At 51.6% G+C, this 19,544-nt stretch overlaps 1 protein-coding gene across 1 annotated transcript in view; it reads left to right on the top strand.

The window, feature by feature from the left end:
* The window catches only part of LOC144733737 (uncharacterized), a 30,726-nt gene extending 12,440 nt beyond the window's left edge, over positions 1-18,286 (top strand). Inside the window, exons 3-8 of the mRNA XM_078615759.1 lie at positions 607-789; positions 2,859-4,317; positions 5,590-5,821; positions 7,241-7,289; positions 14,497-14,631; positions 16,637-18,286. Coding sequence (XP_078471885.1) covers positions 607-789; positions 2,859-4,317; positions 5,590-5,821; positions 7,241-7,289; positions 14,497-14,631; positions 16,637-18,083 — 3,505 coding nt within the window. The 3' untranslated portion in view covers positions 18,084-18,286. The remainder of the gene's footprint in view (positions 1-606; positions 790-2,858; positions 4,318-5,589; positions 5,822-7,240; positions 7,290-14,496; positions 14,632-16,636) is intronic.
* Positions 18,287-19,544: the final 1,258 nt, after the last annotated feature.

Here is a 19,544-nt window from a genome sequence, read left to right as displayed (position 1 = left end):
AAACACCGTATTTCAACGCTGTGTGCAAAAATCCCAGTGAGATGCAAGTCAAACACTAATAACCATAAGACAATGTAGATTAAAGTTATCAGGCCAACTCTGTACTACAACAAACAAACATGGCTAAACCAAAACGTTTTCAAAATCACCAAAATAAAGCTATAAAAAAAGTAACAGTGATCATAGGAACTGTTATTCAAAGATATACATAACATGTACAACCAAACGTTGCAGCCATAGCTGGCAGCATGAGTCACTCCATAACAGCAGTATCAGTAGCAGAATCAAAATATTTCACTACACCTTTAAAGATCAACACACTATAATCAAAACTCAAGATCATACTTTGCAGAAGTCATCCGGAACGATTAATTTGATTTCAGGCCATTCTGAATAGCAGTGGCAGCTAGGGGTATACAATTCTTCTAGAGCAGTTTTGAGTGAAGATCTCACAGGTAGTGATTCAAGTTGCAGTTTATTGCAACTTGGATCACTATTGCTCGTGACCTCATGTCTCTTCGTCCAACCGATTGTGACGTCACGTCCATTCGCCCCCCCCCCACACCACCGGTCGCAACGTCATGTTTATACGCCCCCCCCCCAAAGGTCAAGACGTCACGTCCGTTCGTCATCTACCGGTCCTGACGTCACCCCCCCCCCCCCCAACGGTCGTGACGTCACGCCGGCCTTGCTTGGTCCCGTTTTGCTCGCGCCAACGTCACTCGCACGCGACGGAAGGAAGCCGACGGAGAGGGAGCAGAGGGCGAAGAGAGACCCGGAGACTGTGGGGTGAGAGGCCGTGGGGGAGAGACCGTGGGGGAGACTGTGTGAGAGTCTGTGTGAGAGACCGTGGGGGAGAGACCTTGGGTGAGAGACCGTGGGGGAGAGACCGTGGGGTGAGAGACCGTGGGGGAGAGACCGTGGGAGGTGGGACAGATTGTGAGTGAGCGTGGGAGACTGTGAGAGAGAGGGAGAGAGACCGTGAGAGAGAGGGAGATTGTGAGAGGGAGATTGTGAGAGGGAGATTGTGAGAGGGAGATTGTGAGAGGGAGATTGTGAGAGGGAGATTGTGAGAGGGAGATTGTGAGAGGAAGATTGTGAGAGGGAGATTGTGAGAGGGAGATCGTGAGAGGGAGATCGTGAGAGGGAGATCGTGAGATCGTGAGAGGGAGATCGTGAGTGGGAGATCGTGAGATCGTGAGAGGGAGATCGTGAGTGGGAGATCGTGAGTGGGAGATCGTGAGTGGGAGATCGTGAGAGGGAGATCGTGAGAGGGAGATCGTGAGAGGGAGATCGTGAGAGGGAGGTCGTGAGTGGGAGGTCGTGAGTGGGAGGTCGTGAGTGGGAGGTCGTGAGTGGGAGGTCGTGAGAGGGAGATCGTGAGTGGGAGATCGTGAGTGGGAGATCGTGAGAGGGAGATCGTAAGGGGGGGATCGTGAGTGGGAGACATCGCGAGGGCGAAATCGCGAGTAGAGAGACCATGAGAGATTTCTGCGCCGGTTTGAAACTTGCAGGCCGGCCCTGCCTACAATCCATGGTGGCTTTAACCTGCAGGCTGAGTCGCAGTATGAGGAGCTCACAAATACTTGAAAGATCTGGACACGGTCCCTGTCTTTGGCGAGCTCCTCCAAGGCTACCACTTTCTCTGGGTCATGTAGCCCGCATGCCCAGCCACCGCACGCCCAAGCAGCTTCTGTTTGGCCCGATAGAGGAGGGCTAAACGGGCGTGGTACGGGCTAGAGAAGAGATGGAGTGATGTGGTACAGGAGGATGTGGAGCTGAGTGGACTTGCCGATGACTGGCACCAGTGGTGTCAAGATCGGCCTCTGTGGAGGAGGAGGCTCGTGAAGGACGCTGCTACTGGGCAGTTGGAGGCAGTCGCCCTCCAGCAACAATGCAGGGCAGAGGAGCGACGCAACAACGAGCAGAGCGCCGGGCGACTAAAACACACCAAGTTTGCACAGTAGAGGGCACAGGTGGTGCATCTGCCAGTCATCTCAGTCAGAATCAGAATGTTTATTTAGACTGCAGGAGGAGGAATCCGATGAGCTATTAATCTCTTTTCCACAGATGTGCAGTATGGGAGTCAGCGATTTACAACGGCAAACACACGATACACACGAACACACGATACACACAAACACACGATAGGAGTGCAAAGTAGAACAACAGGTAAGCAAGTCCCGAAATGGAAAATATTGTTTAAGTTCGATTTATCAAGATTGGGCGAGGCAGCAAAAATAGCAACAGAGCAGTTGTCAACTGCGCTAGTCGGAGGTGCGGGGGAAGGACAACATAACAACAAGCAGCAGTTCTAAACAATTTAGTTTTTCAATCTAGATCAGTGGTGAGGAACGTCCGGCCCGTGGGCTGTATAAGGCCCGCAAAATCATTTGGTCTGCTGGTCCTGCCAAGGCAACCACACGCAGGACTCGAAATTCAATACATCCAGGAGCAAACCTGGAAAAGCAGTTGCGAGTAGCAGCAACATCATCGATACCAGATAACATCACCACGCCAGCTATCACATTAGGGGTAAGTTAATTAAATGTTTGATGATTTTGTATGCCCCGCGAATGATGTTATAAATATCTGAATGGCCCTTGGCGGATAAGGTTCCCCACCCCTGATCTAGATGATGATTTAAAAGTGCATCGTAGCTCCCAGTGGCTTCCTCATACCAGAGAGGAGGAGCGTTCCACACGTCCGCCACAAGCAGCAGCAGCATCTGAAAGCACGATGTGACACAGCGTCGACCACTGCCTTTGTTTTACATTTGCACTCCTTGTTTGCGATACTTCACAGGGGCGGGGTGGGGGAGATTAATTTTTCTTCGTGTGCTTCACTCTTTGCCACAGTTCTAGGACGGGAACGATGAACGAGGGAGGAGAGATGAAGATCTACTGCCCGGTCTGCAACTGGGTGGTGGTCAGCCTGCCTGCCCTGGAGGACCACATGAAGCAGCACAGGGGTCGGACCGAGCCCGTGCTGTACCAGTGCCCCCACTGCCCATACAGCACGGACAAAGTGGCCACTCTGATCGGCCACCAGAGGAGCCACGCTGACGAGATGCTCCACAAGTGCTGGGTGTGCGATGAAGTTTTTGCAAATTCGGAAGACTACTGCTCCCATCAGACCACGCACATCAATCGAGCGCGATGCAGGAAGTCGATCGTCCCACCGCCAAGAGACGTCTCACCGGACAAGAGAATTCGCACGGGGGAGAGGCCCTACCACTGCAACGTCTGCGGGGTGGACTTCACTCAGTCGCACCACCTCCTCATACACCAGAGAATCCACACTAACAAGAAGCGATACGTGTGCACCGTGTGCGGAAAAGTGTTCGTGCGCTTGGCCAACCTCGATAACCACACTCGGGTCCACACGGGCGAGATGCCGTACAAGTGCGCCACGTGCGGCAAGGTATACAGCCAGTCGACGGCTCTCATCAACCACAAGAGGATCCACACGGGCGTGAAGCCCTATGGGTGCTCGGTGTGCGGGAAGCGATTTGCCCTGTTGAAGATTCTCGTCCAACATGAGAGAACCCACACGGGCGAGAAGCCCTACGAGTGCACCACGTGCGGCAAGTCCTTCACCCAGTCGGCCACCCTGGGCAACCACAAGCGCATCCACACGGGCGAGAGACCGTACACGTGCGACGTGTGCGACAGATCGTTCACGCACTTGGGCACTCTCAACGTACACAAGAAGACGCACTCGGGTGGGAGGTCCCTCACGTGCCCCACGCGCGGGAAGGCCTCCTCTGAGGCAGGGAGTCTCCGGGCGTGCCGGCAGGCCCGCGCGGGTTCGAGCGAGTCGACGCCGCCGGCCCGTCTCCCCCTCCTCCGCCGCCGCACCCGCAGTAGGGCCAGACTCCACGAGGGCATGACTGCCGCTGGGGAGGTCGTGGCGAGCCTCGGGGCCGAGGGTCCCGCAGCGACCCCCTCGGCAACCCATTTGGCGACCCCCTCGGCATCGCTAACATCAGAACACGGCGAGACCCTCAGCTTCGAGACATTGCCAGGGGTTAAGGTAGAATGTGACGGTGAAGATCCTCCCGCCTCCCTACCGAACATGAAGCGGGAGCGCGGAGGGATCGCCAGCTTCGAGACGTGGTCAGGGGTGAAGGTGGAATGCGACGGTGAAGATCCTTCCGCCTCCTTACCGATCATAAAGCGGGAGCGCGGAGAGATCGCCAGCGTCGAGACGTGGCCAGGGGTGAAGGTAGAACTTGGGGGGGAGGATTTTTCCGTTCCCCTCTCGATCGTGAAGCAGGAACAGGAAGAAAGCCCCGGCTGTGAGACGCGGCTGGGGTGAAGGTGGCGCACGGGTGCCCGAGTCTCTGCTTTGGGAACGGATGTTGAGGTCTACGTGGGAAGCGTGAAGGTGAAGGCTCCAAAGCAAGCATGTCGAGTGAGAGCGAGTCCTCGACTGGGACCTTTGTTAATTTTGGTGGCGTGGGTGGAGGATGTGTACTACACAGAGGGGGCAGGTCTCTTAGAGCGGAGATTAAACACTCGAGAAGCTGACCGAGAGAGATAAATGCTGAGAAAATGTCGCGTGATACATCGGCCGTTCGAAAGCATGAGCGTGTCTGTACGACTGTGAAGGTACACAACGTGGAGGCAATTTTTTTTGCTCTGAGAACAGATACCTGGCCATCACAAATGTTACCTCAACGAATCGGCCTATCATCACGTGGACACTTATAGCAGTAGCCACATGCTCTCTAAACGCCCGGTGATGTTGATTGTAAATGTCGGGGGGGGGGGGGGGGGGTTGGGGAAACTGGAGGACCCGGAGAAAAATCCACGTGAATCACGGGGAGAGAGACACGTGCAAAGTCCAAATATATAGCAGCCCGTGTCAGAGCTGGGATTGAACCCATGACCTCCTGGATGCCAGACAAGGTAGTTAACATCTTACCACCATGTCACCCAACGGTGGAGGAGACGCCACACCAGATTTTAAAGGAACACCGATCTGGACGTGTGGGTGACGCAGCAGGCAAGGATGGATAACGTCCAACGGACTTAAACTTCGGTAAACACTCTTGAGTGGTGGTTATTAACCTTCACTGCAGCCTTGCACCCCATTGGTTCTCAATCGTTACAAAATAATTATAAGTTGTCTCCTCCCTCGAGACAACAAAGGCCAAAAGATCACCCCCTCCCCTGCCTCGCCGAAACAAAAGACATCTGGAGGTTAATTATTCACAAGGTTGTCTTGGGAAAGTTGTAAAACTCGATTGACCACCACGGCATAGAAATAATCAAAAAAATAGTGAGGCATAAAACGCCAATATGGGCTGATGAGAGCCTACACACATGACCATAGTGTGAGGATCATTCCTATTGTGCTCCGATCAAAGTCAACATCTCCGAGGGAATACTTGAGGCCGCCGCTACTCTTGAGTGTGCCCAGTACTTCGCCAACCCACAGGCAAAGGATAGTGAGGGTCGAATCAGAGACTGAAGCGGAACGATATAACCTGATCTGGAGCGTGTCCACTGAACAGAGTACAGACAACTGCCGGAGGATTCTCGGAAAGAGGGGGAAAGACATGACGGGCGCTGTCTCTCCCAGCCGTTCCTCAGTCTGCAAGGGTCAACCGTGTCTGATGCCAAGGGGGATGACGCGCTGCCGCCGGCGGACGAGCTATTAGCGATATCTGGTGACGTGACCATCGCGCACACGACTGCAGACGGAGCTGGACCCATTGATCTCTGCCAGCACGGGCACCGCAGTCAGCGTGAGCAGCATGCCGACTCGACAACCACTCCAGCGGTGGACGTGGAGCCTGGCTGGATGCACCCGAGTAAAATCACACGCCGTGTGCCGACATAGACCCGCCGATTCAGTGCCCCTGCTGGGGACCTGAGGTATTTTAGGTAGGAGGAAACGCACCACTATCAAGCCGATGACAGCCTCTTGAGCACAGAACCACAAATAGCAGAGATCATACGTGGACAAACTCGAGCCATACTACCCGCTATAATTATTGGACCTCTTGGTGACTGCTGTTGTATATGTCGGGTTATGAAATTTTGAAAAAAAAAATGAAGATGTGAAAAATGCGTAAATCGCGGAAAGCATGCTAATTTATGTAATTATGTGCATAAATCATACTAATTATTTTATGCAAATGTTTGTGATTATGTTAATGTGGGTAGTTATGAATATTAGGCTTAGCTTTGCTGCCCAGAGTTGTATCAATCGGGATAAAACAATTATTCTTGCTTAAACATTTATTGATTATATCTTAGTGTGTTATGTTAGGTCTCCAAAATCATATCTCAACGCAGGATACAGTTCTTATGACTAAGATTGTTACGCATGAACTTAAGAAAGAAACACTCAAACACTTCTGTGTTAAGCAATTTTAATTCTAAATAAAAACATGTCACTCTAATATGTGAACTCTCATGCTTGGAATTGTTAACACATTACTCCTAGATATGTTTTCCTTATGATCCGTGCATTTAACCCTCAGTGATTATGTTGTCAAACTGGGTAATCAGAACAATCAATTAATTCCACAGAGTAACGCGAGCATATCCGGTGGCAGGTAGAGTCTATAAAACAGGCATGCAATGATAGTCATACGAAAGGCAATAATCAAATTATTATATCCCGAAGGCAAAGTATATGTCAATTCATTGTCAAGATTATGCAATTAGCGAAAACGAATGACTAAAATACTTCTAACAATCTTATTCATGTAACTCGACGGGCAGCAACTGCTTTTCACGATCAGTTGATATTTAATGCACCACCTTGGAATGGCAACCCTTCTCAAAACACAAAGATAACTTTTGGGACAATCTTATTCGTCCCGATATGCGTGTTGTGTGAGTGTGTATTGTCCCCTTGATAAATTATTGTTTTAAGCAGAAGCCGGGCGCTGTGTCATGAGCTTGTGAGGTGGGGGAGGGGTATACAAACAGCGGCTTCACTCCCTGCTCCCTCGCGCGGGCGTGTCTGCAGTGAGCCGCCGGCTTTCTCTCTCCGTAGCTAGATTGAGCGGCGTCGGCACGAAGTTGTCCTTGAAGAGGCTCGGTCGCTTGGCGCTCGGTGCTCGGCAATTTCGTCGTGAGATAGCGCGCGCAGCTCGTCAGCTGCGCAGGTTCCTCACTCTTGTCTTGGTTCCCAGCCGGTGCTGGTCGATGTGTGTGTGTATTAAACACACGGCGCTCTCGCTGGCGCTGACACCCGTGCTCTGTGGCGCCGTTTGCAGCTGTTTGTCCGCTGCTGGATGACGAGTCGGCACGACGCTCGCCATCGTGGTGCGTGATGATTCCGTCGTCAGATAGTACGCACAGCTCATCCGCTGCTGGATGGTGCAGGTCGGTGTGTGGTCGAACACACGGCGCATTCGATGGCGCTCTCCTCTTCCTCATGGGCGGCTGGTCAGGCTCTTTCCCCTGTTGGATGACGGGTCGACAGGACGCTCGTCACTTGTCCGCTGATGGCTGACACCCTTTTGTCGGTGGCGCTCGGTGGCGCTCGGTAGCTGATGCTGACACTCTTGCGTTTCTACCCTTCCTCGCGGCTGATTGCTCGTCAGCGCAACTCTGTTGGCTCATACCGAACTCAGCCTCTAACGACCCCTCGTCTCTTCCCTTCTCGAGGCACGACACCCATGGTTGGTGTCGGTGCCTGCCGGCAAGCCTTCGCCCCAACTCCCTCGCACAACTGCGTCGCAAGCCGAGTCACAAGACTGAGCAAGACTCAAACCAGACTGAACTGCGTGATGTGCGTTTGTGCTTAAACCAAAAACCTGAAACCCCCTCCCCTCTCTGCACGTCTGTTGTGAGAGAAAAATAAAAAAACATGCCCTCCGCGGCCTCTCCCCGCGGCCTCTCCCAGCGGCCGCCCTGACCCCCCACTCCCTTTGAGTGGTTGTCATCCCGAGGCCAGAACCCCTTCATACGGATTGGGCATATGGCAGTTCTGATTTCAGCAGGCCAGGATATACACGAGAGGGGGATCCAGGGGAAAGGTCTCAAAAGGTGCCCATCGGGAAGCCTTGGGAACCTGCTAGTAGGTTCCAGAAAGGGGGTGTGGCCGGGGCGGAGCGAGGCCAGAAGTGGGATCCCCATCATGCTGCTCAAGTCCATCGCCACCATTCTTCTCGTCGTCGTCGTTACCATTCTTCTCGTCGTCGTCGTCACCATTCTTCTCGTCGTCGTCTCCCTCTTCACCATCCCGGGGCGCCGCTAGTCAGACAGCCTACCAACTGTTCTAACTAAGTAGTGCCGCTGACAATAGACGGCCTTATTAAATAGTGTGTTATCCCGGTGGCGCTTGTTAAATAAAGAAGTGCCTCCAAGTCTTACTGTCTCCGAGTTAGTCACTACAATTGTACTAATGAATTCATTGATGCCCCCTTTTGCCATTGGACACATGTTTCTTTAGCACGGTGCCATATGAATATTGTCATTTTTAAGGGCTTTCCTATTGTCGTGTATTGTCACGTTACTATTACGAGTTAGCCTATTGTTCTATTGCTCAATTTAACAACGTAACTACGGACATTTTAATTGTACAGATCGATGAGTATGATATCTACAGGAGTACTGTTGTGGCAATTCCGATCATAAGTGTGTTAGCAAATTAGAGTGTTTTTAGATGTTAAAGTTGCTTAACACAGACGATTCTGAGTGGTTCCTTCCTAAGTTCATGCGTAATTATAAACAAAAGCTGTTTAGGAATGTGGGCTTTATGACCCAGCCAACGCAGTCCTGCCTGCCGGAGCTCACCGATGGGATTTTGTCCATATTTTTCAAAGATTTGTGAGCTCCTCACAAAATCCAGCCTGGTTAAGCCCAGAATGGAGGCAGGCCAGTCTAAATGTTCCATTAGGGGGGTCCAAGTTTTGCAAGCGTAGAGAAGGTAGGGAATGACCGTCGCCAAGAAGACCTGAAGCTTCGTGCGGAGTGACAGACCAGGTAGCTTCCACACAGCGTTAGGCAACCGATGAAAAGATTATGCCGCTCGACTGATTCGGAGTGAGACATCTGCTGTCAAACCAGAGCCGGTCATGAGCACACTGACCAGGTATTGGAAACTCTCCACTCTCTCCACTACTGCCCCATCACGAATTGGGAGTTGTGGGGGTGGAGTGTCCGATGGTACAAAATACCCCGGCAGGTGCTTCGTTTTGGTGGGACTGATGGTAAGGCCCAACCTCTTAATGGCATGCTCCAGGTTCAGCAGCAGCGCCTCCAACTCCTCCTCTGAGTGAGCAGAAATTACCAGATCATCGGCATACGTAACATAGTTGAGCAATAGGGAGCCATCCCTTGACCACACCCAGGCATCGATCAGCCTCCCATTGTATCTGTACCAGATGAAAATTCCTCTGGTACAGCTATTGAAGGCTTCACGAACTACGTGGTCGAAATAGATGTTAAATAATGTGGGAGCCAGGGGACATCCCTGTCGCACCCCAAGGTGTACAGGGAATTGCTCCGACTCCTGGCCACGTAGTTTTACCCGGGCCCGCTCACCATCATGAAGGTCCTTAATGATATGAGCAGAGGGTCAGGGACTCCGACAGCATGAAGAACAACCCAGAGCCCAGGCCTACTGATGGTATCATAGGCCTTGACCAGGTCAATAAAGCAGAGATGTAGGTCTAGTGGTAATTCCTTACACCTCTGCTGTAGCAGACATACAGAAAATATGGCATCTGTGCAGGGCCGCCCTTTCCTGAAACCACATTGGGGCTACGCAAGCATCTCCTCAGCAGGCCTGGCAAGGCGATGTTGAATAATCCTTGCCAGGACCTTTCCCGGCACACTGAGGAGTGAGATGCCCTTGTAGTTGTTACAGTCTGTGTGGTCCCCCTTCTTAAAGAGGGGGACCACCAGGGCATCCTTCCAATCTTGCAGAACCCGTCCAGTGGTCCAGACTGTTGTTATGATGTCATGTAGGGCAGTCTGTGCACAAACGCCACCCTCGCTCAGCATTTTGCTTTGGAGATCGTCTCTGCCCGGTGCCTTTCCTGGTCTCAGGCTCTGGATCGCCTTCAGTACTTCCTCAACAGATGGCACCTCAGCCAGCCACTCACAGGGGGTGACTTCTTTACATATTTGAGGCACCACAGCCTCAGCAGGCTCATCCCCACTTTTTCCCATGATGTTTTCCAGGATGAGGGATTTCCCCTCCCCCAGGACCTCACAGAAATGCTCAGCAAATCTGTAAACCTGTTCCTGGGAGTCGGAGATTGGATCACCGTTCTTTCCCCTAATGATGGCAATAGGTGTGGCGCTGCAGGTTACGTTTTTGATGGAATTAAAGAGCGTTTTGTGATCACGGGCCATTGAGGCTGACTCCATCTCCTCAGCAATCCACGACCACCAACCATCCTTGCAGTGCCTCATGGCTCTCTGAACCTCCGAGCGAAGGTTGCGGTAAGCCTCATTCTCTGACGTGGGATGCTGTAGACGATGAGAATGGGCCTGTCACTTTTTCTCAGCCATCCTGAACACCTCCTCTGTCAGCCATGTACCCAAAGCAGCCATTGCAGCTGCATGAGCCACAGTCCTAAACCTTGCCCATTACCCCTCGATATCAGGAGTGGGGGACGATGCCAACCCCAGCATGGTCTCAGCTAGCTGAGACCATGCCACTATGGGTTTGAATGGGATTCTGGGTGTACACCCACCACCGGAGTGGAAGAATGGCAGGCGCATCTTACAGATGACAAGTCTATGGTCAGTGGGCAGATCAGCTCCACAGTAGGTCCTGGTGTCAAAGACATGAGCCCGCATCCACTGTTCCGTCACTATGTAGTCCAGCAGATGTTCTTGCTTGGACCCGGCATGCATCCATGATGTGTGGATGTGCCGATGCTGTAACAGCGTGTTGGTAATTACAAGTCCATGGGCTGCACAAAAATCGAACAGCCTCCTACCATTGTTATTGAGCTGATCTGGCCCATGTCTTCCAATCACTCCAGACCAGGTGCTAGCATCATGACCAACTCGGGCATTGAAGTCACCCAACAAGATGAATATCCCGAGGGGCCACTTTAGCCAGCACCTGTGACAGGAGGTCATAGAAGGCTCAAGTTCAAGTTCATTTATTAGGTATAGCCCTGTAAACCATTCCGCTCTTGAATCGGGTGCAACCGCAACAAACAAAAAACATCTGACTGATCAGCCTTGCCTGCATCCCTCCACAGATGTTCGTCTTCGGTGGGGGCATAAGTAACCATGACCACCACTCCTCGCCTCTGGTTGATGGGAAGGCGAGCCCAAAGTAGCCTGAGGCTTACAGCTTCCCGCTCCCACGTCCCCATCATTCTTTTGTTCAGAAGAGCCATATCTACGTGACGTTACCGAAAGACCCAAAGAATGTCCACCGTATCGCACGACGTCACGTCTCACGCTCTTTGTTGCCCGTGACGTCACGTCCCTTCGCCCCACCGGTCAAGACGTCACGTAACTTCGTCCCCCACCTGTCGTGACGTCACAACTCGTGCCCTCACCCTACCAGTCCTGACGTCACGTCTGTTCGTTTCAGTTTCATTTATTAGGTATAACCCTGTGAGCCATGCGGCTCTTGACTCGGGTGCAACCGCAACAAAACAAAAACATGAACAAGAAACATCTTAAAGTGACTACACGCAACAGAAAAATCCAGGAAAAAACAGCTAATTCTTCCAGAAAAAACACCGTATTTCAACGCTGTGTGCAAAAATCCAAGTGGGATGCAAGTCAAACAGTAATAACCATAAGACAATGTAGATTAAAGTTATCAGACCAACTCTGTACTACAACAAACAAACATGGCTAAACCAAAACGTTTTCAAAATCACCAAAATAAAGCTATAAAAAAAGTAACAGTGATCATAGGAACTGTCATTCAAATTTAATAAAAACGATATACATAACATGTACAACCAAACTTTGCAGCCATAGCTGGCAGCATGAGTCACTCCATAATAGCAGGAGTATCAGTAGCAGAATCAAAATATTTCACTACACCTTTAAAGATCAACACACTATAATCAAAACTCAAGATCATACTTTGCAGAAGTCATCCAGAACGATGAATTTGATTTCAGGCCATTCTGAATAGCAGTGGCAGCTAGGGGTATACAATTCCTCTAGAGCAGTTTTGAGTGAAGATCTCACAGGTAGTGATTCAAGTTGCAGTTTATACTGGTAGGAACGAAGTGGACCAGACCACCAATAGATTAATGTGTCCGTCCGTCCGTCCGTCCGCGTTTGTCCGTCCGTCCGCCCGTCCGCGTTTGTCCGTCCGTCCACGTTTGTCCGTCCGTCCGTGTATCAACATTGCCCCCAACTGCAAACACTTGGCATGACCCTGTCCGACAAGATGGCCGCCCGCTCCCCCTGCGATCTGTGAATTAAACAAGATGGCCATCGCTTCCGGCGCATCACGGCAAAACTTTAAACTTCGCTACAAAATTACTTTACTGAAACGCAGCACGTTTATTTAATAAAATACTTTACTGAAACGCAGCACGTTTTTTTAACACAGAGACAAGAAACATTTATTAACACAGAGACGAGATACATTTAATCGCCTTATTTGTGCACGAAAAGCACGGCGCGAGGCCTAGTGCGGCAGGCTTCGCGAGGCCTAGTGCGGCAGGCTTATTAACACAGAGATGAAACGCAGCACGTTTATTTAAAAAAAAATACATTACTGAAACGCAGCACGTTTTTATAACACAGAGACAAGAAACATTTATTAACACAGAGACGAGATACATTTAATCGCCTTATTTGTGCACGAAAAGCACGGCGTGAGGCCTAGTGCAGCAGGCTTCGCGAGGCCTAGTGCGGCAGGCTTATTAACACAGAGATGAAACGCAGCACGTTTATTTAAAAAAAAATTACTTTACTGAAACGCAGCACGTTTTTTTAACACAGAGACAAGAAACATTTATTAACACAGAGACGAGATACATTTAATCGCCTTATTTGTGCACGAAAAGCACGGCGCGAGGCCTAGTGCGGCAGGCTTCGCGAGGCCTAGTGCGGGAGGCTTATTAACACAGAGATGAAACGCAGCACGTTTATTGTTGTTGTTGTGCATATTGGCAGTGGTGCCTGACTCGGCTGAATCTGCAGCCCGGCAGCGGCAGAGCAGAGGCAGCGAGAGGCCTCGTCGCTGCTGCTATTCACTCGCTTATAGTTCTACCGTGTTCACCACATCTCTGCCGTGTTCACCACATCTCTGTCGTGTTCACCACATCTCTGCCGTGTTCACCACATCTCTGCCGTGTTCACTACATCTGCTGTGTTCACTACATCTCTGCCGTGTTCACTATCATCTCTACATCTCTGTCGTGTTCACTATATCTCTGTCGTGTTCACTATCATCTCTACATCTCTGTCGTGTTCACTACATCTCTGCCGTGTTCACCACATCTCTGTCGTGTTCACCACATCTCTGCCGTGTTCACTACATCTCTGTCGTGTTCACATCTCTGCCGTGTTCACTACATCTCTGCCGTGTTCACTACATCTGTTGTGTTCACTACATCTGCTGTGTTCACTACATCTGCCGTGTTCACTACATCTCTGCCGTGTTCACCACATCTCTGCCGTGTTCACCACATCTCTGCCGTGTTCACCACATCTCTGCCGTGTTCACTACATCTCTGTCGTGTTCACTACATCGTATTCACACGCAAGTATTTCTACTTGTGCTGCAATCTTTGATTATTTAGCTGCTGGCTGCATGTTTGGTGGCGATGCTACCGTTATAGCAGCACCAACTGCGGTTGGTTCTGGGTCCATGGAAACGACGCTTTTCACTGCGAGTTTGTAAAGGGTTCCAGCAGCAAATGCGGTCTCTGTTTCAGCAAGCATCTTTTCAACGTGGGCGTCCAGACAACCATTGGGGTCTTCAAAGTCGTGGTTGTTTTCGGTATCCATGTCGTGCGCGCGAATAAAAACTCGAAGTGCCAAACAAACACTGCTCAATGTAGTACTGTTATATGAATATGCCAAACGCTCGTCTATTCAACTCTATGTAGACGACATAAAATGCACCAAGGTGCCGTTTATTCCCTCTATTTTATTTCACCTTTATACTAGTAAATGCATTCGAGTTTCCCCATCTAAGGTCAATTAATCTCAGATGTGATCGTTTGGAAATGAAAGACTACGAGTCTTTAAATCTCACAGCGTTTCTTGTCAAAACAAACACTTTTCATTAACGTTACACTAGAATACAGTAATTTTTTCTTGAACTCCTCTATACCCGGTCGATATCCCTGTACCGGTACTAAGTATTATTCCTACCAGCCCACCCCGCAGGGTCCTGTTTGCAACTTGGATCACTATTGCTCGTGACCTCATGTCTCTTCGTGCAACCGCCAACCGATTTTGACGTCACGTCCATTCGCCCCTCCCCACACCACCGGTCGTAACGTCATGTTTATACGCCCCCCCCCCCAAAGGTCAAGACGTCACGTCCCTTCGTCATCTATCGGTCGTGACGTCATCTCCCCCCCAACGGCCGTGACGTCACGCCGGCCTTGCTTGGTCCCGTTTTGCTCGCGCCAACGTCACTCGCACGCGACGGAAGGAAGCCGACGGAGAGGGAGCAGAGGGCGAAGAGAGACCCGGAGACTGTGGGGTGAGAGGCCGTGGGGGAGAGACCGTGGGGGAGACTGTGTGAGAGAGACCGTGGGGTGAGAGGCCGTGGGTGAGAGACCGTGGGGTGAGAGGCCGTGGGTGAGAGACCGTGGGGTGAGAGGCCGTGGGTGAGAGGCCGTGGGAGAGAGACCGTGGGGGTAGAGAGGCCGTGGGGGGGGGGGGGGGAGACCGTGGGAGGTGGGGCAGATTGTGAGTGATCGTGAGAGACTGTGAGAGAGAGGGAGAGAGACCGTGAGAGAGAGGGAGATTGTGAGAGGGAGATTGTGAGAGGGAGATTGTGAGTGGGAGATTGTGAGAGGGAGATTGTGAGTGGGAGATTGTGAGTGGGAGATTGTGAGTGGGAGATTGTGAGTGGGAGATTGTGAGTGGGAGATTGTGAGTGGGAGATTGTGAGAGGGAGATTGTGAGTGGGAGATTGTGAGTGGGAGATTGTGAGTGGGGGATTGTGAGTGGGAGATCGTGAGAGGGAGATCGTGAGTGGGAGATTATGAGAGGGAGATCGTAAGGGGGAGATCGTGAGTGGGAGACATCGCGAGGGCGAAATCGCGAGTAGAGAGACCATGAGAGATTTCTGCGCCGGTTTGAAAATTGCAGGCCGGCCCTGCCTACAATCCATGGTGGCTTTAACCTGCAGGCTGAGTCGCAGTATGAGGAGCTCACAAATACTTGAAAGATCTGGACACGGTCCCTGTCTTTGGCGAGCTCCTCCAAGGCTACCACTTTCTCTGGGTCATGTAGCCCGCATGCCCAGCCACCGCACGCCCAAGCAGCTTCTGTTTGGCCCGATAGAGGAGGGCTAAACGGGCGCGGTACGGGCTAGAGAAGAGATGGAGTGATGTGGTACAGGAGGATGTGGAGCTGAGTGGACTTGCCGATGACTGGCACCAGTGGTGTCAAGATCGGCCTCTGTGGAGGAGGAGGCTCGTGAAGGACGCTGCTACTGGGCAGTTGGAGGCAGTCGCCCTCCAGCAACAATGCAGGGCAGAGGAGCGACGCAACAACGAGCAGAGCGCCGGGCGACTAAAACGCACCAAGTTTGCACAGTAGAGGGCACAGGTGGTGCATCTGCCAGTCATCTCAGTCAGAATCAGAATGTTTATTTAGACTGCAGGAGGAGGAATCCGATGAGCTATTCATCTCTTTTCCACAGATGTCCAGTATGGGCATGGGGAGTCAGCGATTTACAACGGCAAACACACGATACACACAAACACACGATACACACAAACACACGATAGGAGTGCAAAGTAGAACAACAGGTAAGCAAGTCCCGAAATGGAAATTATTGTTTAAGTTCGATTTATCAAGATTGGGTGAGGCAGCAAAAATAGCAACAGAGCAGTTGTCAACTGCGCTAGTCGGAGGTGCGGGGGAAGGACAACACAACAACAAGCAGCAGTTCTAAACAATTAAGTTTTTCAATCTAGATCAGGGGTGGGGAACGTCCGGCCCGTGGGCTGTATAAGGCCCGCGAAATCATTTGGTCTGCTGGCCCTGCCAAGGCAACCACACGCAGGACTCGAAATTCAATAAACCTGGAAAAGCAGTTGCGAGTAGCAGCAACATCATCGATACCAGCTAACATCACCACGCCTCGCTAAAGAGAAGCAGTTCCAGCCATCACATTAGGGGTGAGCTAATTAAATGTTTGACCAAATATAACAGGCAAATTTTTAAGTTGATGATTTTGTATGGCCCGCGAATGATGTTATAAATATCCAAATGGCCCTTGGCAGAAAAAAGTTTCCCCACCCCTGATCTAGATGATGATTTAAAATTGCATCGTAGCTCCCAGTGGCTTCCTCATACCAGAGAGGAAGAGCGTTCCAAACGTCCGCCATAAGCAGCTGCAGCATCTGAAAGCACGATGTGACACAGCGTCGACCACTGCCTTTGTTTTACATTTGCACGCCTTGTTTGCGATACTTCCAGGGGCGGGGTGGGGGAGATTAATTTTTCTTTGTGTGCCTCACTCTTTGCCCCAGTTCCAGGACGGGAACGATGAACGAGGGAGGAGAGATGAAGATCTACTGCCCGGTCTGCAACTGGGTGGTGGTCAGCCTGCCTGCCCTGGAGGACCACATGAAGCAGCACAGGGGTCGGACCGAGCCCGTGCTGTACCAGTGCCCCCACTGCCCGTACAGCACGGACAAAGCGGCCACTCTGATCGGCCACCAGAGGAGCCACGCTGACGAGATGCTCCACAAGTGCTGGGTGTGCGATGAAGTTTTTGCAAATTCGGAAGACTACTGCTCCCATCAGACCACGCACATCAATCGAGCGCGACGCAGGAAGTCGATCGTCCCACCGCCAAGAGACGTCTCACCGGACAAGAGAATCCGCGCGGGCGAGAGGCCCTACCACTGCAACGTCTGCGGGGTGGACTTCACTCAGTCGCACCACCTCCTCAAACACCAGAGGATCCACACTAACGAGAAGCCATACGTGTGCACCGTGTGCGGAAAAGCGTTCGTGCGCTCGGCCAACCTCGTCACCCACACTCGGGTCCACACGGGCGAGAAGCCGTACAAGTGCGCCACGTGCGGCAAGGCATACAGCCAGTCGACGGCTCTCATCAACCACAAGAGGACCCACACGGGCGAGAAGCCCTATGTGTGCTCGGTGTGCGGGAAGCGATTTACCCTGTTGAAGGTTCTCGTCCCACATGAGAGGACCCACACGGGCGAGAGACCCTACGAGTGCACCACGTGCGGCAAGTCCTTCACCCAGTCGGGCACCCTGGGCATCCACAAGCGCACCCACACGGGCGAGAGACCGTACACGTGCGACGTGTGCGACAGATCGTTCACGCACTTGGGCACCCTCCACGTACACAAGAAGACGCACGCGGGCGGGAGGTCCCTCACGTGCCCCACGCGCGGGAAGGCCTCCGAGGCGGGGGGCCTCCGGGCGTGCCGGCAGGCCCGCGCGGGCTCCAGCACGTCGACGCCGCCGGCCCGTCCCTCCCTCCTCCGCCGCTGCGCCCGCGGGAGGGCCGGGCTCCACAAGGGTGGGACTGCCGCTGGGGATGTCGTGGCGAGCCTCGGGAGGGAGGGTCTCATGGCAACCGACTCGGCAACCCCCTCGGCATCGCTAACATCAGAACACGGAGAGACCTTCAGCTTCGAGACATTGCCAGGGGTCAAGGTAGAATGCGACGGTGAAGATCCTTCCGCCTCCCTATCAAACATGAAGCGGGAGCGCGGAGGGATCGCCGGCTTTGAGACGTGGTCAGGGGTCAAGGTGGAATGCGACGGTGAAGATCCTACTGCCTCCCTACCGATCGTGAAGCGGGAGCACGGAGAGATCGCCAGCGTCGAAACGTGGCCAGGGGTGAAGGTAGAACTTGGGGGGGAGGATTTTTCAGCTCCCCTCTCGATCGTGAAGCAGGAACGGGAAGAAAGCCCCGGCTGTGAGACGCGGCTGGGGTGAAGGTGGCACACGGGTGGCCGAGTTTCTGCTTTGGGAACGGATGTTGAGGTCTACGTGGGAAGTGTGAAGGAGGAGGCTCCAAAGCGAGCATGTCGAGTGAGAGCGAGTCCTCGACTGTTAATTTTGGTGGCGTGGGTGGAGGATGTGTACTACACAGAGGGGGCAGGTCTCTTAGAGTGGAGATTAAACACTCGAGAAGCTGACCGAGAGAAATTGCCGCGCGATACATCGGCCGTTCGAAAGCACGAGCGCGTCTGTACGACTGTGAAGGTACACAACGTGGAGGCAATATTTTTGGCTCTGAGAACAGATACACTTGAAGTGAAAACTACATAGACTCTTTGTTTTATTTTACCAGGTAAGGCCCACCACTGAGCCACGTAGCTCTTTTTAGAAGCGACTTGGCCATCACAAATGATACCTCAACGAAGCGGCCTATCATCACGTGGATACTTATAGCAGTAGCCACATGCTCTCTAAACGCTTGGTGATGTTGATTCTAAATGTCTCGGGGGCGGGACGGGGGGAAACCAGAGGACCCGGAGAAAATCCACGTGAATCACAGTGAGAGAGACGCGTGCAAAGTTCAAATATATAGCAGCCCGTGTCAGAGCTGGTATTGAACCCACGACATCCTGTATGCCAGACGAGGTAGTTAACATCTCGCCAACATGTCACCCAATGGCGGAGGAGACGTCAAACCAGATTTTAAAGGAACACCTTTTCCCGACCTTTGCCGATCTGCTGGACGTGTGGGCGACGCAACAGGCAAGGATGGCTAACGTGCAACGGACTTTAAACTTCGGTAAACACTTTTGAGCGGTGGTTATTAACCTTCACTGCAGCCTTGCACCCCATTGGTTCTCAATCGTTACAGAAAATGTAGAAGTGTGTCTCCTCCCTCGAGACAACAAAGGCCAAAGGAGCACCCCCCCCCCTTGCCTCGCCCAAACAAAAGACATCTGGAGGTTAATTATTCACAAGCTTGTCTTGGGAAATTTCGATTTAAAGCTTTCGTGACTGCAGGGATTCCTCTTCTTGGTTCTTTCGGTAAAGTCACGTAGAATGGAAATAATAAAATAATAAAAATAAAACTTAATAAAATAATTCTCACGACGTTTCGGCCACAACGCAAGCAGCCGTCCTCAGGTGAAGAACAGGTATGTCGGAAAGACAGTGTCTGAATGACAGACCTGTTCTTCACCTGAGGACGGCTGCTTGCTTTGTGGCCGAAACGTCGTGAGAATTATTTTATAATGTTTTATTTTTATTATTTTATTATTTCCATTCTACGTGCCTTTACCGAAAGAACCAAGAAGTTGTCTTGGGAAAGTTGTAAAACTGGATTGACCACCACGTCATAGAAATAATAATAAAACAAACTTGATTTGAAGCTTTCGTGACTGCAGGAATTACTCTTTGGTTCTTTCGGTAAAGTCACGTAGAAAGAAAATATAATAA

The sequence above is a fragment of the Lampetra planeri genome, chromosome 48 (genome assembly GCF_965212315.1).
Source record: "Lampetra planeri chromosome 48, kcLamPlan1.2.h2, whole genome shotgun sequence".
Lineage (NCBI taxonomy): Eukaryota > Metazoa > Chordata > Hyperoartia > Petromyzontiformes > Petromyzontidae > Lampetra > Lampetra planeri.
This window is presented reverse-complemented; position numbering and strand designations above follow the sequence as displayed.